Source organism: Caretta caretta, chromosome 4 (assembly GCF_965140235.1).
Source record: "Caretta caretta isolate rCarCar2 chromosome 4, rCarCar1.hap1, whole genome shotgun sequence".
Classification (NCBI taxonomy): domain Eukaryota; kingdom Metazoa; phylum Chordata; order Testudines; family Cheloniidae; genus Caretta; species Caretta caretta.
This window is the reverse complement of record NC_134209.1, coordinates 146888878-146915549: the sequence shown is the minus strand read 5'-3', so window position 1 is coordinate 146915549 and position 26672 is coordinate 146888878. Positions and strand designations below refer to the sequence as shown.

Sequence of the window (26672 nt, the reverse complement as noted above, 5' to 3'; positions counted from 1 at the left end):
CTAGAACAGGCTATCTGGTGGCATTTTTGGCATTTCCAATTCTGCCCTAATTGTAAGCTCAACAGTAAAAAGTATGTGAAAGTTGACAAAATGTTACAATAACCTATAGCAAATGTGGATGGAAAAACCGGTCAAGTTGTTTTTCATAATGAATGTTGTAAACAAGTGCAAGAAAACCAGACAAAGAGACTAAATGAGTCCAAACAAAAAGGTCATGGTGATGCATTTCAAGGACTGTGTTAAGATCATGTTTGGTAAAACAAGAAGCCATTGAACCAGAAATTAATGTACCAAAATGGGCTTGTCGGATATTGGGCCTAATTGGAGGACAAAATGATGAGGGGATGGGCTATTCCACCCATCACTCTCTTTTTGGGTCCTGAAAGAGAGTTTTTTTGGGGAGGAAGTAAGGAAGAACAGACAGAGGCTACTGAAGCAAGCTTCATCATCATGGCTGCCAACCTCACCATTTCCTAGGAGTCCTGGACCTTCATCATCCTGATTCTGAGAAATGTCCTGACTAGACCGAGCCAGAGAGATGGATCCAGAAGACCTTGCCAACCCTACCAGTTACAGATGAATCCCAAACACCACCAGAGATCAAACAGGGTTGGACTTTAACAACAGCATCCACAACAATGGCTCCAGCCCATCTCAACTAATATCTTCTCTTTTCCCCACCAGGACAGTTATTACCATCTTTGATACCACCTGAGAGACTGTCACACAAGGGATTTTCCCCTGTAAAGACCCTTTCCAGGAAAAGGGGTAAAATAAAAGTCTTACTCAATAATTTACATTTCAAATGCTTTAACTGGTGTCCCTTCTTTCTTTTTTTTTTTAACAAAAGGTTAAATGGATTTTTAATGGTGTGTTGGCTTAGGTACTAAGCAGGCTGAGGGCCTCTATACCGAACCCCAAACCATGTTTAATGTTGGATAGTGACTGGATTTATGTTAATATCTTTGGGCCATATATTTCATCTAAATTTAATACAGTAAGTCCCGGATGGGAGCGCAGAGGTGCACTAAAATGAAAAATAATTTACCCTTTTTTTTTATTCAACCCTCCGAATAAACCTTTGGCTTGAGGTTTGGTTGTTACTTTATCCCAACTGGTTCAGCTTCCTTCACCTAAGTCACTTCCTTGGTCCCTAAGAAGTATCTGTAAATAATTTCTAAATGGGAACGTAATGAAAAATCAGATATAGTTTGTAAATAACAAACAAAAAACCCACCTCAACAGAAATGGAATTTTCCTTAAGAAAGGTAGGTTTTCAAGTTGAAACACTGAACATTCTTTCATACCTATGTTCACTACTTATGGGTTATCTGCCATGGCTTGCCTTTGTACTATAGCTGGGCATAAACCCCATCAGGAAATTGTATCTTTTAAATGGATGCAGACTACGTTTCCAGTTTTTCATTTTAGCCATTAAATTATTGTCCCCAATAACTAATGATCTGCATGACTGTCTTTGAGCAATGTTTTAATGCCATTGAATCAACTGTGCTATTGATTATTAATACCGCTATTTTTGGTTTGTTTCAGGGATTATTGGGAATAACAAGGCCATAGGAAAATACATCACAACGATGATCTTTTTATATTTTGCCTGCCTCCTGCCATCCATTGCATTTGGTTCCCTAAATGATGAAAACACAAGAGGAGTTATTGGTGCGCTTCCCACTCTTTTTGGTTTAAAATCCTATCTCCATCTGTCAGTCAGGGTTGCTTTACGTCTGTTTGGGGGAAATAATGAAATAAGCGAGGTCTGGTGGAGGAGACGTTGGTAAGGACTTCTTTTCCAGTAACAATATGGACAGTTGTTCTCCCACCTTATTTCTTTTAATAGATTAGAAAAACGAATCTGTATCTATATACAAACTTTTCTGGTGTCCCTAGGTACATAGACAAGTACAGACCTATCATTGTGTTCTTGCTACCCGTGTTGCAATGACAGTAAAGGTAATCCTGTGCAAAGGGTTGTAAGTCCACGCTTATGTGTTTGTACAACACCTAACACAATGGGGCCCCGCTTCTGACTGGGGCTTTGGGGGACTATTGTAATACAAATAACTAGCCTGGTGGAAGACATTTGCTCACTCTTCTAGTTCACCCAACCTATCCCTGCTGTAGGCCTGGTTGCTCTTTGCACTAAGGCCCCTTTACGTTGTGCTTGCAATTCAGCAGCAGCTTAGTGCAGATGAGAATCCAACCCTGTTTTGTGTACTACTTATGAATGAAAAATTGCTCTTTGCTTCACTTTCAAACAGTGGCTCTCAAACTATGAGGCATGCCTCCCAAGGGAGGTGCAGGAATGTGTCAAGGAAGATGCAAGCTGTGCATTTGTTTGTTTGTTTTTTTAAGCACTCCAGCTGTCAGCCCCGGGCAGCAGGGCTGGGACTGTCAGCCCCAGGAGGCTGGGGCTCATGCAGAAGGGCCATGCACACCGAGGAGGCGGGGGCAGGGATAAAGGGGACAACCGCTGCCTTGGGCTGACAGCTGGAACCCCACTACCCAGGTTCAGGCTCTCACCGGGAGGCAGTGGCAGGTCTCCAGCTGTCAGCCCCAGGGAGGCAGCAGCAGCAGTGAGGTTGGCAATGGGTCCTAAGTCTGCTGTGAAAAGTGATATTGACAAATGTCCCTTTTCAGGTTGCAACCCTTACTTCTGTGCTGCCGCTGTGCACCCAGCCAGCAGCCATGGCTCTCTGCTCTGCCTGTCCAGCAATGGGTGGGTGTGTGTGTGTGGGGGGGAGGGGGGGGCACAAACTATTACAGACACAAAGAAGGGGGGTACAATCAAATAAGTTTGAGACCCACTGCTTTAAAAAAAATTCCTCTACTCCCCATGTGAAAGGGCAATTCCCTGGGATCCCAAGTCTCTCTTTAGACTATTAATGTAAGTTTGGTTATGTACCATCAATTTGAATTCCCTAGTAATGATTGTGCCCTTTGTGTATTAACTGCTATCTGTGGGTAGTCCCTTGTTTGGAGTGTCTTGCTCTCGGTAAGTGCTGTTAGTGGCTAGCATTCATGACTTGGGTGGTTTACATTAGTGCAATAATAATCTAATTGATCGCTAACGGCATGTGTCTGCTGCAATTAAACACCTGCAGCTGGCTTGTGTCAGCTGATTCGGCCTCACGGGGCTCAGGCTTAGGGGCTGTTTAATTGTGGTTTATACCTTCAGGCTTGGGCTGGACACTGGACTCTGAGATCCTCCCTCCTCGTGGAGTCCAGAGCCAAGGCTCCTGCCTCAGGCAATTGCAGTGTAGTCATACCCTTAGTAGAAAGTGCATTTGTAAATAGTTGGGCTTAAAAAAACATACTTTTTCATTATTTTTAGATGTGCAGAAGACAATTGTTGGCCAGTGTATCGGTGGACTTCTTTATGCTCTGTTTTCAGGGCAGCCACTAGTTGTACTCTTAACCACAGCTCCTTTAGCTTTGTACATCAATGGTAAGTTCACCAAAGCACAACGCGGATGGAAGAGAACATACTGCACTCAGAATCGGTGAGATGACACTCTGAGAGCCTTGCGTTCCTTAGAGCTGCGCTAGGTAAATCTATCCTAGGCCTACAACTACACAAAGCTAAACTTTACAGACCTGCTTTCAGCCCTGGAAAAGGGATTTAGGGAGTGTTGTTTCACTGAGATTTCTAACAGAATAATTTTAAATGGAAAAAAAAGTATACAGCTTTTTTATGAGAATAAAATTGAATTTCCGTGGGATGTGTTTTTGTTCTCACTTGGGAATAAATATTTGTATGCATTGAGGATCAGGGACTGCAATATGCATCGTTAATATATAGTCCTGATCAGGTGTGACAAGTGGATTTTCAGCAATGGCTAACCAGTGACGGTAGCCTTTTCTTAGCTGAAGGTACAGGGGAGTTGGCTCCACCAGTGTTTCCATTATAGGTCCAATAAGTCAAATTACAGTGGGGTGGTTTGGTGGCTTAGCTCTCCACTAGAGAGATACTTATTACTTGGCTACCTTCAGAAGAAACATTTGAACAGTCACCCCCCCCCCATCCACCCAATTATCATTCTTTAAACATTGGTACTGACATTATGTTAACACTTTTTTGACGGGTCCTCTGTGTGTGCTATGCTACCAGTGGTCGTTAACAAGAACGAATGGAATGTTAAGATGTGCTGTATCAGATTTGGCTACATGGTACCTAGAAAATTCAACAGCAGCCAAAGGGTCAAGCTATGTAATGCAAGACCTCTCTCTCTTTCTCTTTCCTGTGAGCGTTAAACCTCCATTTAGATCTGGAACGGTCCGTAGTGTTGACAGATGGAATCAAAACTATTGCCCATTTATTGCCTTTGAACGAATTAGTGCTTTAGCCAAATACAATTCATTGGGCTCAGTACAAGGGTAACTGGATGAAATTTAATGGCCTGTGACATGCAGGTCAGATTTGGTGATCTAATGGTCCCTTGTGACCTTAAACTCTATAAATCTGAGTGGTTTATCTATAATGTCTTAAAAACGTGAATCCACCACTGAATGTTTTACTGTTGTTGCAGTGATCCGAGGGATCTGTGATGACTACAGCTTGGATTTTAGTGCTTTCTACGCCTGGATTGGACTGTGGAACAGTTTTTTTCTTGTGCTGTATTCTCTCTTTAACTTCAGTCTTGTAATGAAGCTCTTTAAAAGGTACCTCTTGCTTTTTTCAAGGGAAGTCCCATTTTGATTATATTATTCAGCAAACAGAAAATCATACGTTCCAGAAATTCCTAAATGTGAAGTTGCTATAAAATCTATGGGCTTGTCTACATGAACAATTAGTTCACAGCAAGTTGGGGTATGAACTGAACCGACGCTACCCTGCCATGGACTAATTTTCCATGTGGACCTTGCTGATGTGCATTAACAGCTCATTAATGAGCTTTGATCGAGTCCCGTTTCAAAGAGGAGGAGATCAAAGCACATTAATGAACTGTTAATACACATCAGCAGGGTCTGCAGAGACCGTTAGTCTTCAGCAGGCTGGTGCACTGTAGATTGGTACCCCCACTTTCAGCAAACTAAATGTCATGTAAACAAGCGCTATGTTACAAAACTAGAATACTCTCAACTGAGAATATAGTTTTGGGTTTGGACATTATGTGCTCATTCAAGTTTTTAGTACTTCTGCTTGCAAGATGTTTTCAAGACTTGCTAGTTCTATCATCCAAATCAGTGTTTAACTAAAATCTGTACACTTTCCTCATAAAATAACAAGTATATTAATATATTGGGGGGTATTCAGACTTTGTGACTCTGACCATATTAATCCATGGGAGCTTTTTTTTTTTTTTGGTAGATCAACAGAAGAAATCATTGCACTTTTTATATCAATCACATTTGTGCTTGATGCACTCAAAGGGATTATTAAAGGTAAGCACTGAAAGAAGGTGGTGTGTTTCAGTTCTGATCCATGCTTAGTTTTGCTGTAGAAAGAAAATAACTAGGTTTCAACCATAAATTCCATTTCTTTTCAAGGCAAACCATCCTATAGAACTCCCAGCAAAATGTGATTTGCAGTATACACAGCATTCGTTGTCTATTAAGTATTCATGAAGGGTCTTCAGTTTTTCTAAAATGTGTTGATGGGAAGATGATTCATGACAAGGTTTTATTTTGGATATGTAGGCTGTATTATAGACACTCTTGTTTCAGCTGTTCTGTTAGGATCAGACACTAAAATCGAAAGGAGAAGGTGCAATTTAGTGACACTGTAGAAATTTTTGCTTCCTGCCACCCACGTACATTTTACTGAACCGTTTCATTTCTCTTCAAAGCCCTGTTCAACAAAAATTCACCATCATTTTAGATTCAGTGGACTGGCTGCACCCATCCTCCCTTCCTCCATCAATAGCACAGCGAACTTTGGGGCAAGTGGGGCATAGCGGGGGGGGAAAAAACCTTAACCCTTTGAGTAACCTACCTGGGCTCTGGAGTCCACGTCAGTTGTACTGGGCTATGTGAAAGTTGGTCCTTGCAGTCTATGCCCGGGCTGAAGGGATGTAAAATGCAGAGCGCTCTGAAGCGTTGTGCTCCAGCTGCCCTGTGTCGATCCTGCTGGTGCACTCTAAAAGGTACCTAGAGCACATTAACGTAGTCCTGTTTGAAACGGGATGTCCTCAGTGCGAACTGGGTACCGTTTAGATTGCGCCATTTAGAGCAGGTCGAGTACAGCCCCTCTGAAAATCGCCAGGGTTCACCTCCTGTCAGACCTTAACTGTGCAGTGCCCCAGCACCCTCGAAACACGAGGCACCACGAGGTGCTGGGTAACATAAAGACACTCCACCTGTGGCCAGATACGGAGGGAGACCGGCACAGATGACTTCAGAATGAGCTGCTATACCAGTCCAGCTCCCTTAAAGGGAAACATACAAGTTTTGTAGCAAACGCCTGTCAGGATGCATCTAAACTAAGCGTTTCTGGTCTCTCGGCCAAACTGGTCACAGTTCATGAATTCTCTGCTGTACACCTCTGCAGTGTTTGACCATGGGTAAGTAAGAGTAACAAATCTCCTGCAGTCTTTACCTTCGCGTGAGTCAGGCAACAGGATGGGGCACAAACAAGATGAAAGCTCCTTACAGAAACTGCATGCTAAAGGCAGTGTTCCTTTTGCTTTGCCTTGCCTTGCCTTGAAAACTCTTTGAATGAGGGATTAGCTGATGTTATTACCCACCCCCTTTTTTTTTTTTGCCTGATACTAACAGGGCGAAAGGGGTTTTGAGTTCTGCAGCCTCGAATCCTTTATAATGAAGGTGGTCCCATGGTGTGATTTGCAGTTCTTAGAACCTGCAGGTTCTGCTCTTTATATCGCACACTCCAGAAGTAGATTTAAAAAAACATTATCCGGGCTGCAAAATGAAGCACTGAAAAAAGTTAGGAAATGCCAGAGTTAGGGTTGCTTGAGCATTAATTCGAGCCCCTTGTGCACATGCATTATGACACAGGCTTCAACTGCATGACCATGGACTATTTTTCCCACAGGACCCTGGCCTCGTTCAGAGCACAGAATGGGTTGCTCTCACTCAATGAGCAGCTCTTCTGTATTTTTTCTCCTCATTGTTCAGTGTGTGGCCCCAGGCCTTATTTACTGCACACTATTCAACCTGCTCTGAAGACAGAATTACTAATTTACCATTTTCTGTGGTGTTGTGACAGTAGTTTGAGTGCTTCCCAAACGTTAAAGTTCTATCCCCATTTTACAGATGGGGAACTGAGGTACAGAGAGATTGAGGCCCAAAGTATCCACTCTTTTTGTGTGTCCATTTTCATGCCTAGGACCTGATTTTTTCTAAGAGTACTTAGTACTTATTTTTTGCTAAGAGTACTTAGCATTTTGCAGCATTTCCTGTGTTCAAAGCCCATTGACGTCCGTTGCAGCTGCGAGTGCTCAGCACTTCTGCAAATCAGACTTTAGCATCTTAAGCTGGTCACCCAGAAAATGAGGAGTATGCAATTAGTGATCACCAATGGAAACTCTGTGGCAGATGCAGGGATAGAATCCAATTGTATGCAGGATGCTCCCTTGGGACCTTTACAACTCTCATCCCCATCAAAAATAAAACAAAAAAACCCCAGCCACCTCTGCTACTCGAACTAATGGAGTAATCGATGGTAGTAGCTGTCCTCCTCTATGTGGACCAGAACTAAAGGAGGTTCACGGATATTTGCTAACAGCAGAGGAATGATGAGTCACAAATCCTAGGTTCCATTCCAGGCGCTGGAAGGGATGTGATCTTGTGGACACAGACTCTTCTGCCCATTCTCCCTTTTTGTCCTCTCCAACTTGTCCTTGTCCTATTGTCTCTTCCCCATCCCTTGCTCCCCATCCCCTCACCTGACCAGTCCCAGTCTCCACTCCTCAGACTTCTCACCCCAATCCCGTCACCTTGCCCAGTAAATCCTAGTATCATCTCTTTGGACTCCCCTGCCAACTGTGTCAGTTTCCCTCCCCACCAGCTCCTTATCCAATCTGTCTCTTCCCAGCCTCCAGTCATCACCTCTTCTGACTACATTCCCCATCCCTACTTGCTTCCAGTTCCAGGCTCCTGCTCTGAGCTCCGCAGCCAACCTGTGCTGTTATCCTCTCAGTTTCTTGTCCAGTGTCTTTGCCTAGCCAAAACCATTTCTCCCCCTGTAACCTGGCTCCTCCCCATGGGATACACTGATAGATACTCCGAGTCTCCTTGACCAGCCACTCCCAGTTCCAGTCTGCCACCCCAGCCCACTGGTTCCCAGTCTCTCTCTCCTTGGTTTTCTGTTTCAATCTCTGACCCCACTCCCAACTCTCCCTGCCAGCCTCTGGTCCCAATCTACTCCCCCTGCTCCCTGCCTTGAAGGTCTGTCTCTTGTTCCTTCTGTGTTCAAAGCAGGCAGCTTCCGCCTCCATGTTGTCTGGGCTCAGCAGCGGAGAGGGGGCATTGACCGTATAGGAAAGGCACGTTCTAGGCTCTCGAGTCGAATGCCTGGCCCACAACAGCCCAGAACTAGAATTGCAGGGAAAGCCCTGCTCACCCCGTGGCTGGAGCATGCCCAATGCAGACCGAATCTTCAAGAAATTTGTATGCAAAGCAAAAAATAAATTTCTACTTAGCATGTGTGAAGTGCAGTTGTTAAATGGCTTATAACTTGGCCAAATGTAGGCAGATTTTCACAGGGATGCCAAAAGGCACATCCTTTGCCAAACTTCAAGTCCTTGCTCCAAAGCATGGGGGCACTAGATCTTCTCAGAGTAAAGGTTCAACAAAATGTATTTTTTCCCCTAGCCTCCTTCTCAGAAGTGACTGAACCATTTTGGCTGAAATTTTCCAAAAGAAATTCAGCCTGATGTGGACAAGGAACATTTAAAACTTCCACCCCAATGGTTAACGTTTGGCAAAGTTTTATAAGCAACTGAAACCAGAGTCTTATAATGGGGTGGTATCAGGCAACTTTAATATTGGGCAGTGTTACCAGCCCCACCTGTAACAGCTGTAGACATCTCACAGTCTGCTTTCAGCATGGGCCATGGGAGTTTAGGAGCACAGGTCTTTCACACTGAAGGATGTTCTGCATTAGAATGTGTTTAAAACTGCTATGGTCCTCACTGCTCAACTCCATGGTATTTCTGGCTTTTCTAAGTACATCCTGTTATACTCTTCCAAATATCTATCTCCCCATCTCCTTGGATATTTAGGTTCACCGTTCCTATGCCCCCTCTGAGATCGGCTGATTTTACTACAGTATAAAAAATCCCCATGTGTGTCCAGTATACCATATTGAACGTTGGAAGGGTGTGCGCAGCATCACTGAAATGAGGCTTTCACAGACCCTTTTGATCCTTTGTAAATTCTCCTGTGGACTGATGGAGTGATGATACTCGGGGGTTATGAGAGGCTGCATGGACTCCAGACTACAGGACCTGTATCCAGGGGCTCCAGAGTTCTAATCCGGGCTCCTGCTACCAACGTGCACCATAACCCCAGCAAAACACTTGACCTTTCTATGTTAGTTTTTGCCTGCCTTATTACTGAGGTACAGTCATGCATCTAGGGAGATCAGAAGGGTGAGATCAGAAGACTTCTGCATGCTGGCGAGTTGCATAACACGTCAGCTGGCCAGACACTATGCTGCTATGACTTTCCTGCTACCTTAAAAGCATTGTCAGGGAGTGCATCCAGCAACGCACTGCTCCCAAGGAAGAACATGTTTGTTTTCTTAATTTGCTAAGCCATGTTGCTTTTATATATGCTTTGCAAGGTATCCTTAAATATGCAGGAAATTAGGGAGAGGGGTATTATCACATCTAGTAATTCAAACACATGCATTCTTCTTAGTATCCTAGTGACCATTGTTTTCAACTCATGGCCCAACCACCTAAGCCATGTGTTTGATCTTGACGTTTGCACTCTACAGAAAACAGTTCTGTAACAGCTGAAGCAAACAACAAAGGTGAACTAGAGGGATCAGAGGGAACTAGAAATTAAACTGCATTCTAGGACAGTTCAGTTTAAAGCATACAACCTTCTAGTTTAAAGTGTTTTCTCTACTGAATTTGTGCGAAGAACTCAGCTGTTGTGTAATGTCTCTGAAAAGACTGCTTAGTGTGCAGCAGCTGAATATTAAATACTAAATCCTTGTTACATGGCAGACTGATCTATCCAACTGCCAATCATTCCAATCAGACCACACATTACAATAAGTAAAATACGGGTGTAAAATCAACTACGTTTCCCCAACATTTAATCCAAAGTGAATACGTATAATCTAACTGCTATGTTTAAGTTAAAATGTGAAGTGACACAAATCAGTAACAATCTTGAAATTCATTTTAAGATCTATGCTCAATTCTAAACCTACTCTGTTGTGTTCCAGTATTACTGTAGTTCCGAATGTGAAATCACTTACTGTTCCCAGAACATCTATGGCAACTAGACCAAAAGGATGACTTAAAATGTCAGCATTATTTTGAATTTCTTGGACTTTTTTGCTTTTTGGATCTGAACCTTGTCAGTAGTCATCAAAGCAAAGAGTGTTTATTTCCATTGAGTTAACAGTCAGTTGGGAATAATTGAGGCTGTTACAGGTCTTTAACCCCAGCTGGCTATTAATCCTCCTGAATTATTGCCATTGCTATTATTAGGAGTGTCCTTTTAATGGTCAGAGCAGTAGACTGCAGGCCAAAACTTCTCAGTTCTGTTTACAACTCCAGCACTGACTTTCTGCCCAGTCGTTTCAGTATTCTGTACCTATCTGTAAAATGGGCATGACAATCTCTACTTTACAGGGGTGTGGCAGGTGTAATTAATGTTGTAGAACATTTTGAGATCCTCAGATAAGATGTGCTAGTGAAATGCCACGTACACCTCTACCCCGATATAACGCGGTCCTTGGGAGCCAAAAAATCTTACTGTCTCATAGGTGAGACCGTGTTATATCAGGGTAGGGAGAGGAACCGCTCCCCGCCCCAGCTCACCTCTGCTCTGCCTCTGCCTCTGCCTCCTCCCCTGAGCACACCGCCGCCGCTCCGCTTCACCCTCCCTTCCAGGCTTGCCGCGCCAATCAGCTGATTGGCACGGCAAGCCTGGGAGAGAGGGAGAAGCGGAGCTGCGGCGTACTCGTGGGAGGAGGCGGAGGCGAGCTGGGGCAGGGAGGCTGCAGCAAGTAAGGTGGGGGTGGCGCGGAGGAACTGCTTGCGGTAACACGAATTCGGATATAAAGAGGTAAAGCAGCCCCGCTCCCCGGAGCACTGCATTACCGTGTTATATCCGAATTCACGTTATATCGGACCGCATTATGTTGGGGTAAAGGTGTATTATCATCGAGGTATTATTTAATACCTCTGTGATCGTTTTCCTGCTGAGTTTCTGAAGTTGTTGTCATGCGATGTGCATGAGAGATCACGGGCATATACTTCTGGCTGTACTGGGCATTGTCGGGATATATAATGGCTAGTTAGTACATTATCCAATCAGATTTTAGACTTCTACTTTAAGGAAACTCCAGTGATGGTTCAAAATTTCAGAATCATCCAATCTAAAGGGTTGGTCTTTATTATTAAAAGGAAACTAGCAAGACAATTTTTGCCCAGAATGCCATTCTTTAAGAAAAATAATGTATGCATTAACCTAAAGCCACTAGAAAATAATAATAATCCAAGAGAAACTTATTGTAATAAATATTCTCCTGCCGTGTTTGCTGCATTGCAGAATTGTGTAATTGCATTGGAATCGCACTGAAACTGACAGTGCAAGTCATTCTAGCAACAAAAGCAAAATGTTCAATCTCAAATCTGAGAGAAATTTAGAAGGTAAAACATGAATTATGCAAATTATTTTTTTTTAAAATGTGCTAGTTGAAACCTCAGTATTGAAACTTATTTTAAAAATACACATCTGGGTAGCGAACTGAGACCTCTGTTATTGCATAACAATTTGCTTGTTTTATAGTTATCCCTTATCCACTCCTTTATCTCGTCCACCTATTGCATCTTCTTATAACCTAGATTGTCAACTCTTGAGGAAATCTTTTTACTGCCTGTTTGTACAGTCGTGCCCAGTGCAATGAAGTCCTGTTCTTTGTCTGGTGCCCCAAGGCACTACTGCAGTAGCAATAGAATTAACCTGGGAGTCGTCATTAAAATGGCAGGGTAGTTAAAAGAGGGTCATAAGAGCATTTGGGTAGGCTCCTAAGCAGAACGGAGAAGTCAGCACCACGCTCCTGTGGAACTAGAGCTGGTCAAACAAATGCCAATTCCATTTCACAGGATTTTTTTTTCTATAAAAACTTTACAGTTTTTGTGGATAAAATGTGGTTTCTAAACACCATTTTCAAGAAAAATGTTCAGTTTCTGAAAACCAAAATGTCACCCCAAAATTTTCATTTTCTGGGTTTTCATCAACCCGAAAAAGTTTTGACCAAAATGAAAAATGTCTGCCAAAATGTTTATGGTTTTAAAAAAACATTCAGTCCCTGAAAATATTTTGAGGAAAACATTTCAGCCAGGTCGACACACAACTTCAAGGTCTCCTAAGTCCCATTCCACCTTTGCTGGCTGACTTTCTTCACAGTGGCTGGCACATACCTCTCCCCTTAATTGACTTCCTTTTCCATTGCTCCTCTCGCCCTGGCTGGTTGCTGTCTTTATCTTCCTCTTCGCCCATGACCCTTTCCTTGCTGCCTTTTTTCCTAATGAGTTTCCCAGACTCTTGCTGATCACATCATCTGAGACCATGACATCTTCCATCAAGTATGGTCAGACCCCTCCAGCACCAAACCTTCCAGAAGTATGCCCCTAGTACTATTTTGATTTTAATTATAGAATGGAATAGCATCTTCACAGCAGCTACTCTCTTTTATAAATACTTAGATGCAGTCTCTTTAATGTAGATTATCTCACTATGTATTTTATGGACCTTATGAAGCATTATAGGGTATTTAACTTGGATAGTTATAGAAGGCATGTTTGCGTTTGTCATTTTATTGAGGTAAATTTTTAAGCTAGTTATAGTAGCCCTGGTAAACCATCATATCTCAATGCGTTTTGCAAATTCAGATTTGGAGCATGTTTACATATGTATTATCTCCCAGTTAATTTGTCTGTCCTATAAAACCGTACTTGGACATCTTCAAAAATATGCACTGGTGAGTGTCGGAAAGTACTTACTGGATGTTCATAATAGTAACTTTCCTGAGTATACTCTACCTTGGATGTTTTCAGTTATTGCCAAGTGCATATTTTTAGTCTACTAGAGCAAGAAATTGCCACAGTTTACTTCTTAAAATTTAAAGCCATGATTCAGTGCATGGAACAAAACCAGATAACAATCTGAGGGTGGGGAGGGACTTACATTTCTGTATTGTAACTTACAAATGGCCTAACTATTTTCTTAAATTTATAAAACAAGCTACCGTTTTGTTCACAACTGAATTATAAACTCCTAATAATCTGGTTTCTCTTGCCTTCAGTAGCGTGAATGTGCCATTAGAGTATTAGACTGTGCACAGACACCAAGTTCCTGTGCTCCTGTGGGGGAGTGCTCCACCCCAGGCCCCGCCCCCACTCCACCACTTTCCCCAAGCCCCACCCTTGCTCTGCCTCTTCCTGCCCCGTTCCGTCTCCTCCCCCAAGTGCACCCCACCCTCACTCCTCCCCTTCCCCCCAGTCCCTCCTGCATGCTGCTGAACAGCTGATCTGGGATGGGCGGAGCTGATCAGTGGGGCTGCCAGTGGGTGCTGAGTATCCACTCTTTTTTTTCCCCGTGGGTGCTCCAGCCCTGGAGTACCCACGGAGTTGGCGCCTGTGTGACTACAGGTAAAGAAAGATTGCGCTGTGAAAGTTACTGCAAGCTCAAGTTGCTTTGAATTGTTACAGACCTATCCTAACATTTGCCTATTGGTTGTTTCGTGCAGTTTTTAAGAAATATTACTACCATGAGCACCAAGGAGACAGTTATTTGGAAAATACACGTGCTGATGTAATTCCAAGCCTCAGCATCAATACCAGCTTCTTGATGAATTCATCAGTGAGCAGGTCTGTGTCGCTGGAGAATCAGACGGGCATGAATGAGGTCGTGCATTATGGACGTGAAACTGCTGTCCTTAGTCTCATGTTGATGCTGGGAACCCTTTGGCTTGGTCATACACTTTATCAGTTTAAGAAAAGGTGAGTCACTTCAGCCTTCATTCTACAGATTCAAATCCCTATCTTGAGTCTAGGATATGTCTACACTGCAAGTAGAGACCTGTGGCTGGTCCGGGCCAGCTGACTTGGACTTCCAGGGCTCGGGCTAAAGGACCATTTAATAATGGTGTAGACGTCAGGGTGCAGCCCAGCCTCTGGGACTCTCCCACCTTGCAGGGTTCTAGAGACTGGGCTCCAGTCTGAGCCCAAACGTCTTCACTGCAATTAAACTGCCCCTTAGCCTGAGCCCGTGAGTCCAAGCAGGCTGGCCTGGGCCAGCCAGCTGTTTTTAACTGCAGTGTAGAGTGACCCGTAGTGAAGTTAGTGAGAATTTTGCCATTGACTTCAGTGGGAACAAGAACAGGCCTTAATTTGGCTGGCAATCTGGAAAATCCCAGTTACCTACAGCTGCGGCGCAGATAGAACAGCGATACAGGTTGTCGAGGAGTGCCTGCTAACCAAATTCAGAGGTGGGCTCCAAATTTGCTCGGCTCCGAATTTGCTCAGCTCAGCGAATATGCAAATACTAAGTAAATCTTGTTTAATCAGTGGAAGACGTGCTTCCATGTCTGGCTGGGCATTTTAAGACATTAGTAGATTTTGAAAGTGTTGACAGTCATATAAGCTTCCTTTGACCCTCTCTTGGAGGGTCCGTGGCTAAAACTCAGTTAATCTCATAAGGACGGCCACTCTGGGTCAGACCAGTGGTCCATCTAGCCCAGTATCCTGTCTTCCATTGGTGGCCAATGCCAGGTGCTGCAGAGGGAATGAACAGAACAGGTAATCACTGAGTGATTGTCCACTCCCAGCTTCTGGTAATCAGAGGCTAGGGACACCCAGAGCATGGGGTTGCATTCCTGACCATCTTTGCTAATAGTCACTGACAGACCTATTCTCTAGGAACTTATCTAGTTCTTTTCTGAACCCATTTATATTCCAATGTGCATTACTTTTCCTTTATCGGCATTGACTTTCTTCTGCCATTTTGTTGCCCAGTCACCCAGTTTTGTGAGATCCCTTTGTAACACCTCGCAGTCTGCTCTGGACTTAACTATCTTGAGTAATTGTGTATGGTCGGCAAATTTTGCCACTTCACTGTTTTCTAAATGATCTGGAAAAGGGGTAACTTTTTAGAAATATACTCCCATATTGTAAATGATAATTTCCTGGAAAGGTACTTCATCTCACTTTCCTCCAAAAGCACAAGAGGCAGTTAACTGGGCACCCAACTCTCTCTGAGAGTCCATGGGAATTGGTTGCCTTAACTCCTTTTGGAGCCTTTGACAAATCTCCCACTTGAATGGTTAAAGAATGGAAAAGTTCTGGAGCCGGAAATTGCAGACACAACCCACACTGGGGGGGGAGGGGGGGAACTGGAAATAACAGCTAGCTGTCAGCTCTTGAGGACTGTGTGTGTTTTTCAAAGCCTGAATCTTAAATTTTGTTCCCTTTTGGGTTTCACACTGATTTTCATCAAACTTCAGAGCCTATATTTCCCATAAACGGAGATTCTGCTGTTTAGCTTTCAAAAAACTAGTATGTACATTACATGATTAAGGACTTTTTAAAATAATATTGAGAGTGAAGAATGAACAATAGCAGCACTGGACTGAAATAGCATTCAGTATAGAGCTTGCCACTGCCTGTGGTTTGAATGATTACTCCATTACTGTGATAGCAGGAAAACTGAGTATGTTGGATGCTAATGGAAAGTTGTTGGTTTTTTTTTTATAATTGCAGCCCCTATTTGCATGCAAGGGTCCGCGAAATCCTGTCCGACTGTGCCTTACCCATATCCGTTCTAACCTTCTCCATCGTAGGCTCCTACTTCTTCAAGGAAATAGAAAGTAAGTCCGCTTGTTTACTCTTCCAAATTACCAGGAGAAAGGCACTTAAGATGGAATCAGAAAAGAAAACCAGTTTATTGGAAAGAATATTAACATAAAAAAAAAGCTCTTCAGTGTATTGTCTCCTAAATACATGCCTATACATGCATAAATATGCCTCCAATTCCTTCAATAAAAGTTAATTTATGCAAACACCGGATCAAATGATATTGCATGTAGTTTTTCTCAGGGAATTATTTCAGTCTGTCATTTCATTTAAATGTCATTAAAATGTGCATCTGTTGTTAGAAAGAGTTGATCCTATTATTCTCCTAAAGAACAAAAGGGCAGGGCAATTAGTAGGCAGGAAGGGTTGTCGCCAGCTGTACAGATGTGGTGTTGATGATCTCGGCCTGTTCTTTTAGTCTCCTCTTTATATTTTCCTAATTAAAAGTGTAATGGCCCAAAGCATCTGGGCGATTCTAAGATACACAAGGAAATCTAACAATGATACACCATTCATTGGACAAACGGATCAGCTTTTCCATATCAGGAAGAGAGAATAGGGACAGGAATTGCATTGACCTGTGATGACGTGCGTGGACGATGTGAGGAAATGTATGGAAGTAAATAAGAAGTGGCACTTTTGGTGTGACTCTCACTCCATCCAACTGGATTTAGAAGTGGTGAATTGTAGCGTGTGATCTTTCCCTTAGTGACGATGGATTTCTTGTCACCAGCTGAAGCCAGCCGCGTATTATGCTAAAGCCCATTGTGCAGCTCATTTGGTGTTGAGAGTATTTTAAAATGCCTATACTAGCAAATTAACTATGAAGTAGGACTGTATGATGAAGATGCCAAATTATTTATAATTATTTCAGATCCAGAAACATGCTCTAAAATTCTATGTCTATAATAAGAATGTTTCTTTTTTTGTTCTTTTTCGCATTGTCTTCAATTTAAATTTTCATCTCCTTTATAAAATAAAAATTTTCAGCGTGACTAGCCATTATCAGTCAGGGCTAGAGTGATAAATACATTTTTTTTAAAACAGTAGATTTATAGACTTCAGCACAAGAAGGGGCCATTATGATCCTCTTGCCTGACCTCCTCATAATGCAGGCCAGAGAACCAGTGGAACCTGCATTAAAGCCAGTAACTGGTGGTTGGGATAGAACATAAGTTTGCTTCATGCAGGTAGCTAGAAAACAGTACAATGCCTCTTTAACACTTTTCTCCCCCCCTGTGTGTTTACAGTGTCCAAGTTTAACTACAACCCATCTGAGAGCTTATTCGTGCTGGCCCCAATCCGATCTCTCTCAATTGGCTCTGTAATGAGTGCCATGGGCCTGGGGTTCCTTCTGTCGATGCTTTTCTTCATAGAGCAGAATATAGTGGCATCACTCACAAATGCTCCAGAGAACAGGTAAAATTCTTAACCCCTTTCTTTCCAAACCAGGGCAGTTCTTCTTAGGGCTCCTCTATGTGAACAATGAGATGGCAGCAAGCTGGGGTGTGAATCTACCCCATCCTAGCCTTACATGCATGTTAACTGTTGAATAGACTTCTTTGACCTAGTATTCTTTGAAATGGGACTAGCTCAAAGAGCATTAATGAACTGTTAATGCATGTCAGCAGGGCACATATGGAGAGGGCTGGTAGATTCACACTCCTGCTTGCAGCAGTCTAATTGTTCATGTGGAGAAGCCCCGAGATAATTTCACTTCAGTACTATATTACAGTGTTCTGAGTAAAGCCGGACTGGGACTGAATTACACAACCTTGCTAGCTCTGTTTGTGTACCCCTTATATATTTACATGTGGAAGACTCCCAATTCTTCATACTTGGAATGGTATTTTATGCCAGTCCCAGAAATACTGCCTCTAGCAATGTGTTCTTTTGGGAGTGATTTCATAGGTAGGGGTCTATTTAAATCCTGGAGAAATCACACACTTTTTTGCAGGTTGGTCACGGCATAAATAGCAAATTTTGCATGTGTAACACATCCACGAAATTTGCTATTTTATGCTGTGACCAACTCACAAAAACTGTGTGATTTCTCTGCAGCATTTCTCAAGCTGGGGGCCCCTCCCCAAAAGGAGGTCGCAAGCCAATTAGGGGCTTGTGGCATTGCCACCCTTAATTGTCCGCTGCTGCTGGCAGCGGTGCTGCCTTCAAAGCTGGGCACCCAGCCAGCAGCTGCCGCTGTCCGCTCTGCCTTCAGAGCTGGGCGGCCGGAGACCAGATTTCACGAGGGTGACCAGATTTCATGAGTCTGTGACCCAGTTGTCACGGCCGTGAATTTGGTAGACTCCCTATTCCCAGGTTATGCCTACGCTGTCATCAGGAAGTGTGATTGCAGCACACGGTGATGTACTCACGCTAGTTTTGATCAAAATTAGCTCAAAGAATAATAGCCATGAAGCTGCAACAGCACAGGCCAGCCCTGCCCACCCAGGACCCTGGGTATGCGCTTAAGCAGCTGCCAGCCTGCACTGCTTTGGCTACACTACCATTGTTCCTCGAACTAGCTTTGTTCTAGATATAGATCAAAGCTAGCTCAGGTATTTCCTCACGTGCTGCATTCCCACCTGCAATGTAAACATACCCCATAGTGCCAAGTGGACTGTGGAATTATTCCTAGAAATTTATATGTGGGGATTACAAGGCGCAAGATGAGTGGCTACCACCCATTTTGTTAGTTGGGCCAACAAGTTCTCAACCTACCTGGGAGCTTCCAAAAACACCAATGTCTAAAGCAGAGGTTCTCAGGCTGGGGGGCATGGGACGTATTCTTGGAGGGTGTGAGAAGGCAGAGCAGAGAGCAGCGGCTGCTGGCCGGAAACCCAGCTCTGAAGGCAGTGCTGCCGCCAGCAGCAGTGCAGAAGAAAGGGTGAAATGGTAAGGTGTTGCCCCTCTTACTTCTCTGCTGCTGCCGCTGTCCGCGCTGCCTTCTGAGCTGGGTGGCCGGAAAGCGATGCGCTATATACTTAAATGGCTCTGTTTGAATCAATGATGCTTTACTGTTTTTAATATGTAGTGAGAGTTGAATGTTGATTTTTTTTTTTTTAATCGGTATATGAACTTGTGTGGTCAGGGGAGGGGGAGCGAAAACTACTACAGACATGAACAAGAGGGGTACAATCAAGTAAGTTTTCGAGAACCACTAGTCTAGAGAGACCAGAGAAAGTCAGACCCTCTCAAATTAGGTTTGTTGGAACAAAGAAGGTTATTTCAAGCTTCTATTAAGAAAATGAATTGTCCGGAAAGGATCTTCAGAAGCAGTCTCTTATATGACTTTTGACAAAGACAAAGAACCAGCATTGCATTGGAGCAGTGAGCAAAGCTTCTGAAAATTGGTTACCTCACCCTGCTGCTTTGCTGTTCTTACTTTATGGATTTTACATTTATGATCTCATTTATTCTGAAGTCAGTGGGTGCATCTCCCATTCTGATATGTGGTTGGCATCTAGTCAGCCTTGTGGTTTCTTGATGTCTGGGATACAGTGAATATTTCTCTTTAAACTAAGAGCGGATCAACCAAAAATTTCTACCGTATCATGTAGTGCAGCTATGCTAATTTAAAAGAATTTTGAGACTGAAAAAGGAGCGTTTGGAGCTATGCTGGCTTGCCGTTATATAATTCAGAATATGGAAGCAAAGGAGGTCAGGCTCAAAATAGGACAGTATGTGTAATCTAGTATCACTTTTATCTAAAAGCTCTGATTTATGCACAGGCTTGGAAACAAGAAGCTACAGTCTTCAAATATTCCCTTTGATGTTTCTACCAACTACAATCAGATATGGCATCAAGGGTGAATTTATCGGATTTCCCCCCACCCCCGCCCCGGGAACTACCATTTTCTCAGTGGATTTTTTTTGCTGATGTAACACATGGGAGGTGGGGGTTTTTTTCCTTGCAGAACAATTCTTTGTTAGTGTTTTAGTTAGTCTCACACTTTATTTGATAAAGAACCATTAGCTCAGGAAAGCAGAGAGAGATGGACAGGCTCAAAACAATTGGGTTATGCCTGTTCTGGGATTTCTTCTCTATGCCATTTGAAAATTTTCCTCTGTCCTCATTGAGTCCGCTTTTTAATTAAATAGCGATTGGCATAAATGTAAGTTGTAAATGGGTCATGAGTACTTACTTTCTTCTTAAATGGGAATTTTGCCATTTTCTTGATTTGAATTTGTCATTTTCTGCCTATGTGACATTAGAAGAACATGTGATGTGGTGACTTTTGGTATTGAGTAGGGTTATAGTTAAAGGGTATGTAGCTGGGTTCTTCCTTAGATATCACAGCCAAACTGCTGACTCCCACATCAGTGTCTTTTTCAAATGCAATGGAGCCTTTCAGCTGTGGTACAGAAAGGCAAAAGATGCTGCTCAACTGAAAGTAGATTGAATTGCTCAGTTATAAGACTCTTCAAAACTGGATTGGGTAAAGCATTAGCAATTAAAATCTAGATCTAGCTGGTCCTGCCTCAGCATAGAATCATAGAAGGTTAGGGTTGGAAGAGACCTCAGGAGGTCATCTAATGCAGTCCCCTGCTCAAAGCAGGATCAACCCCAACTAAATCATCCCAGCCAGGGCTTTGTCAAGCCTGACCTTAAAAACCTCTGAGGAAGGAGATTCCACCACCTCCCTAGATAACCCATTCCAGTGTTTCACCATCCTCCTAGTGAAATAGTTTTTCCTAATATCAACCTAGACCTTCCCCCACTGCAACTTGAAGCCATTGCTCCTTGTTCTGTCATCTGCCACCACTGAGAACAGCCTAGCTCCATCCTCTTTGGAACCCTGTTTCAGGTAGTTGAAGGCTGTTATCAAATCCCCCCCTCACTCTTCTCTTCTGCAGGCGAAACAGGCCCAGTTCCCTCAGCCTCTCCTCATAAGTAATATGCCCCAGCCCCCTAATCATTTTCGTTGCCCTCCCTCTCTCCAATTTTATCACCATACTCCAGGTGTGGCCTCACCAGTGACAAATAGAGGGGAATAATCACTTCCCTTGATCTGCTGGCAATGCTCCTGCTAATGCAGCCCAATATGCTGTTAGCCTTCTTGGCAACAAGGTACACACTGTTGACTCATATCCAGCTTCTCATCCACTGTAATCCCCAGGTTCTTTTCTGCAGAACTGCTGCTTAGCTAGTCAGTCCCCAGCCTGTAGCAGTGCATGGGATTCTTCTGTCCTACGTGCAGGACTCTGCACTTGTCCTTGTTGAACCTCATTAGATTTCTTTTGGCCCAATCCTCCAATTTGTCTAGGTCACTCTGGACCCGATCCCTACCCTCCAGCTTATCTGCCTCTCCCGACAGCTTGGTGTCATTTGTGAACTTGCTGAGGGTGCAATCCATCCCATCATCCCGATCATTAATGAAGATGTTGACCATGCAGGGGTGGACCCGATGACCTCTCAAGGTTCCTTGCAGCCCTGCTTTTCTATGATTCTGTGATCAGTGAAGAGAAAAATGATGGGTTGGCTGGACAATGTACAGGCCGTGATCTGCTTGCTGTCAACTGAATACTTCAAAAACTTGTCAAAAAACCTAAGGGCAACATCCCAGGTTGGGACTGAAACAAGGCTAGAGAGTAGCCAGATGGATCTAGGCTTTGAAAGAGAGCCTACAATGGCATAGGCAATGAAATCCTTTTTTGTATAAGCTAACAGGAAAATCCAGATAGGGAAAGAAAACAATAAAGGAAGCCTCAGGTGTTCAGGTGCTGCTTTGGCAATGTGGAAGAACAGGACATGAACTGGGACCGTGCCTGCTCAAAGCTTGCACATAACCCCAATGGATGCTGCTGATTAAAGGTGTCTTTCCTCAGAGTCGGCCCCCTTACGGGCCATTAGTACATATTTAAGCATGTAGCTAACTTACCAGGCACACACATGCAATGCATCAAAAACAAGGCCTGGAAAACTTCAGCTCGATGGATAAAAGTTTATGAGCAACTAAAAAGAGGAGTTTAAAATGAAAAATGCCTTGGCAACCCTTGCTATGGCTGTTGCTAGTGCTCCAGCTAGAACAGTAGTAAATCTGATGGGAATATTAATTTTGAATGAATTGAGGTATCCTGTTTAATATTACAGTAATAAATGCTGACAAAATTGAGGACTAGACCATTATTATAATGGGAAATGTTTCTCTTTTCAGTTCTTTCAAACTGATTGCTGTCCCCCGGCAGCAATCACGTTTTCATTACCTTTCAAATTCATGTACTGTCGGCTATAAAAGAGGAGGTCTGTAAAATTCTGTGCTTTGAGATGCACAATCAATGTCCATCCATGAACATTCTAGCTCAGTCATAGCAAGGGCGGCATTGTTACTACATGGTTGAGTGCACATAAAAACTTTATTAACTAGAGTTTATTTCAGGTTAGTGAAAGGAACAGCTTATCACTGGGACCTCCTCCTTGTAGCTCTGATTAACACGGGCCTGTCTGTCTTCGGATTGCCATGGATACACGCTGCGTTCCCTCATTCCCCAATGCACGTCCGAGCACTGGCCTACGTGGAAGAGAGGGTTGAAAACGGGCACATCTATGAGACGTAAGTTTTGAGGAGCCCCAGTAACAAATCCATATAAGGAAAGAGAGATGTGAATCTGGGGATCCTGAGGGGTTTTCCAGGGTTCTTTAAACACTACAAATGGTTGTTCTGAATGACGTGAATTAATCTTTCCTGTCAGTCTCCACCAATCCAGACAGCTGGTAATAGGAATGGTCTGCCTGCATCAACACAGAGGCAGCTGGGATGAAGAAAGATGGTTTGGGGGGGGTCATTTATTGGTCCCAGAACCAGCTATCAAACCTTGTGGTTCGCTGTAACCACCACCACTGTTCTGCATCTTTGGAGTAGCTGGCAGCTGTACTGCTCTGACAGGGCAATTTCTTTCGGTGCTCGCCTCAAGCTATGCGGCTGGGAAGCCAGGTCTTCCATATCTCAGTATTTTTTCCCCTACTTTTTTGGGTTCATCTGGGAATCCATGAAGAAAAAAAACTTCTTGTTGAACTCTGTCTCCTCAGAGTTGTTCGTATTTCTAAGCTCTCTGCTGAAGCCCTGCTGAGCAGTGAGACAGTAATTCTGGCCAGACGCTGCCTGCTTGTCTCATTAGAAAAATATCCAGTGCGACTCCCCCATGTCTGTAACCTGCGAGGTCAATAGTGCAAAGGGCAGAAAACTGTATCACGGTGGATCTATTTCAAAGATGCTGCAGCATCTTCCGTTGTACCTCAGGAAGCTGAGAGACTTCTGTTACACAGATACCTTTCCTGAGGCCACCCCTCTGCCATTAGGTCCTTTTGGGAAAACACTGACAGGACTGAGGCGGGTAGGTGCACATGACCATAAGCTGCTGCACTAAGAATCATGTTCATTCTGCCCAGACATGATTAGATACATAAATGACAACTTTGAACTGGATGCTGGGGAATGGGAGTATTTTCTGCCTTCTAGAGCCCCCATGGAGATTCCAAATCTCGTGTTCCTCACAAAGCTGTAAAATATAAACAAGAGGTTCTATATATTGTTGTCTTCCTCCTCCTCAACTGCCTTATTGTGAGAGGGAAGCTAAAGCAAAGCTTAAATAGAAAATCAAAAAAGGGTCGTTCACCTCTGGATACGGAAAGCTCCCACCTCCTGCTCTCTGAAAGAAACCAAGCTACAAACTCAGAACACGATGGATACAAGTAAACACAAGAATCAAGAACCTCCCCTGAAGAAGGCAAAATATTTCCTCTTTCTTGTCTGTGGAGAAATCTGCCTCAGAGTTTGATCCAGGCCAACCTTGGAGTCTGATCGTGTAGCCAAATTAATTCAGGGTGCTACGCCTCATATGGTGAGGAGCCCAGTGATCCAGCGTTGGTTTAAAGATTCTTTGAAGACGCGCTAGGATTATATTCTGGAGTCTCCCCCATTTCCCTGTATTTCCTCAGCTGATGACAAGCCTTCTAGGGCCATAGTCTTAGCTGCCAGACTCTAAAAAGTCTCTGCAGAGCCTGTGTGAGCTGATTTTGAAGAGCTTTTTATATAACGGACAAATTTGGTTAGATTTTCCCAGCAATGGGCACGTTCCCTCCTCCCCCCCCCCCCCCATTGCCTAGCTAGATTTCAAGCCCTTGCTGCAAAGCATGGAAGTGCTAGAGCTTCTCAGCCAAATAGTTTGTAAGGATTTTTTTTAACATGGGTACAACATATTTTTCCCTAATCTTGTTCTTGGAAACAGCTGAACCTTTCTTGCAGAAACTTTTCAGAATAATTCAACTTGAGGCAAGACACCCGGGGTGGGGAATGTCAGCCCAAATGTGTGAAATTTGGCAAGGTTGCAAGCAACTGACAAGTGTTCAGGTAAACTTTGCTATAAGCAGTGCTATGAGCACTGCCTATAAATAGTGTCCTTGAGCTGGAAGCAAATTCACAGTATGTCTCACATCGAGACCATTTCCCATGTACCTAACAGCATTAATATCGCCAGCAAACCCATCAATGCTGTTGTTCCTAAAGCATCAGGAGAGGGGACCGGGAGCCTATATTTACCCTGCTAGACTTTCAAGTTGCTTTGGGTAGAATTATATCTCTTGGCTCTGAAAATAATCATCTAATCCAGTTCTGCACATAAAGTTTAAACCTCTTATCCTCGCTTTTCTAATTCATATAGGCCCTACCTCCCTCTCTGACCTGGTCTCCATTGGAATGCCCTCTGGCTCGGTCATGTCCAGATCAGGTTGCAAGCTCTCTTTTACATGGTTTATGAGGCACTTAGTACGCCTTGTGAATGCTCAAAATAACAAATATTCAGATAAATTTGTGAACCATGAGATTGCCCAGTAATTGACCTGTTTACATCAAACAAATTCCCACTGTATACTGTCTGCTGAAGAGAGCCTGGGGCACTTTTAATAGGCATGTTCACTATTTTCCTGGACAGGCCAAATTAACTACTGTATTCCATCTGTCGTGTTTCACTATTAACAGAGGGTCATCTGAGAGGCTAGAATAGAATGTTACTGGTCCTAGAAGCTCCTGAATGGTCACAGTGATGCTGGGACACAAACCATCTAATTCTAGCTGTCAAAGAATCAATTATGCTTCCAACTTGCCTGGGTCCATCATCTCAAGGATCTTTGTTCCACAATAAGCCAGGCCTGGATGCAGACCAGTTGGGAATGAATTCCATCCACCTCAGTGACTGCTGGCCATCCCAGTTCTTCCAAAGGTCCTTACAGAATTTGGGGTAATAGTCTGTAAATGGCAAAATGGGAAGAACTTCTCCCTTAAGAATCTGGATTTTTGCACAAGGATCTGGCCAGTGGTTCTAGGTTTTGCGGGAGAATCTTGACCAGTGGTAGCAGATTCCAATTTCTGCTGTGCAAATGCAGTTGGGAGATTGAGGGTAATTCCTTTGGATGACCCTTCTGTCATCTTTAGGCTTGATCCTTAAACATGGCCGTCAAAAGACTTTGCATTCCCCCCTTTTAACAGATGGCCTTTATTCTTTAAATCTTATAACTGATCTATCTTAATTCTGCCATGTTATCCAAGTATAATATTTTCCATCCGTTTCCCCTTTTTCCCTTATATTTATTGGTATGGAAGGTCACATTACCTGAAAAGCCTTCACTTTTGGGAGTTTAAGTCTGGATCTCACCACAACCTTAAATGTTGCATTTATTATATAAAATAGGAGGTTTGAAATTGAAATTCAGTCTGTCCTACAGTAAGGGAGTGTTTCCATAATATATAATTTTTTTTTACAAGAATTCAGTTTGGAAAGGATCCACCCCACAAGGCAGGAAGTCTCCAATAGGCCAGAAGGAATTGCAAAGCCCCAGGAATGTGTGTATATAAAACAGAAAAATGTGTTCTATTGGATCTCCATTCCTGTGACTTTAAAATGCCTTGTTACCGGAAGCTTGGTTGCAGTTCATCTGGAGTGTACAAGGTTCTACATCCTTGTAGATAATGTCACCACAGGATGGCAGTAATGGGGTGGATAAACCCCACAATGTTGAGAGGGGTGCACAGAAAAGATGCTGGGCCCAGGAAGCCCCACCCTGGCAGGCCTGCTGGGCATGCTTTAGCTAGAGGAGGAGTTTGAAAGGGAGTAGTCACTTCAGCACAAGTGGGCGGCAGGCAGAAAGACAGGAGCTGCGCTCATTGCAACAAAGGAGGGTGTCCCCAGGAGAAGGGCATCTGGAAAAAGCCAGGACTTCTTAGCCTGCAGATGCCCATAGAGCAGGTGAGAAGGGATAACCACAAGCAAGCCACAACGCATCCAGGGGAGGGACAGAGTTGTTGGAAGAGACCATGGGGAGGGTATCTGACGCTTTTCGTACACTACCCAAGTGAGCCCCTTGATTGGAACTTGGTGGAGTGGGAGTACCTGGATTCCCCTCCCTCCGCTTAACCATGAGGCGTGGCCATTTACCACTAGGTGTGAGTTCCCGCACTCAAAGGCACCGAAACAATCTTCAGTCCAGTTGTCTCTGTGCTGATATAGGCAGGCCTGCACCAGCAGTTAACCTCTGGATTGGTGGTTAGATTTCCTTATAAGGAAACAAAATTACAAGTAAACTATCCATTTTTTTGATAATCCTGGGAGAGGAGTTTTCCCCTTTTCGCAGTTTTTGGTAGGCACGTGGGACAATGG

The 26672-nt window shown here is 43.6% G+C and overlaps 1 protein-coding gene across 8 annotated transcripts in view; it reads left to right on the top strand.

Moving 5' to 3' along the window:
- Window positions 1-26672, top strand: part of SLC4A11 (solute carrier family 4 member 11) — a 166135-nt gene that overhangs the window by 121889 nt on the left and 17574 nt on the right. For 5 of the 8 annotated variants that reach the window (XM_075128139.1, XM_075128140.1, XM_048846387.2 and 2 more), the window contains exons 10-17: window positions 1552-1677; window positions 3350-3463; window positions 4545-4677; window positions 5327-5400; window positions 13916-14168; window positions 15927-16033; window positions 17270-17438; window positions 22388-22573. In XM_075128139.1, coding sequence (XP_074984240.1) covers window positions 1552-1677; window positions 3350-3463; window positions 4545-4677; window positions 5327-5400; window positions 13916-14168; window positions 15927-16033; window positions 17270-17438; window positions 22388-22573 — 1162 coding nt within the window. The remainder of the gene's footprint in view (window positions 1-1551; window positions 1678-3349; window positions 3464-4544; window positions 4678-5326; window positions 5401-13915; window positions 14169-15926; window positions 16034-17269; window positions 17439-22387; window positions 22574-26672) is intronic. The other 3 variants (XM_048846390.2, XM_048846388.2, XM_075128141.1) reach the window with 2 other exon arrangements.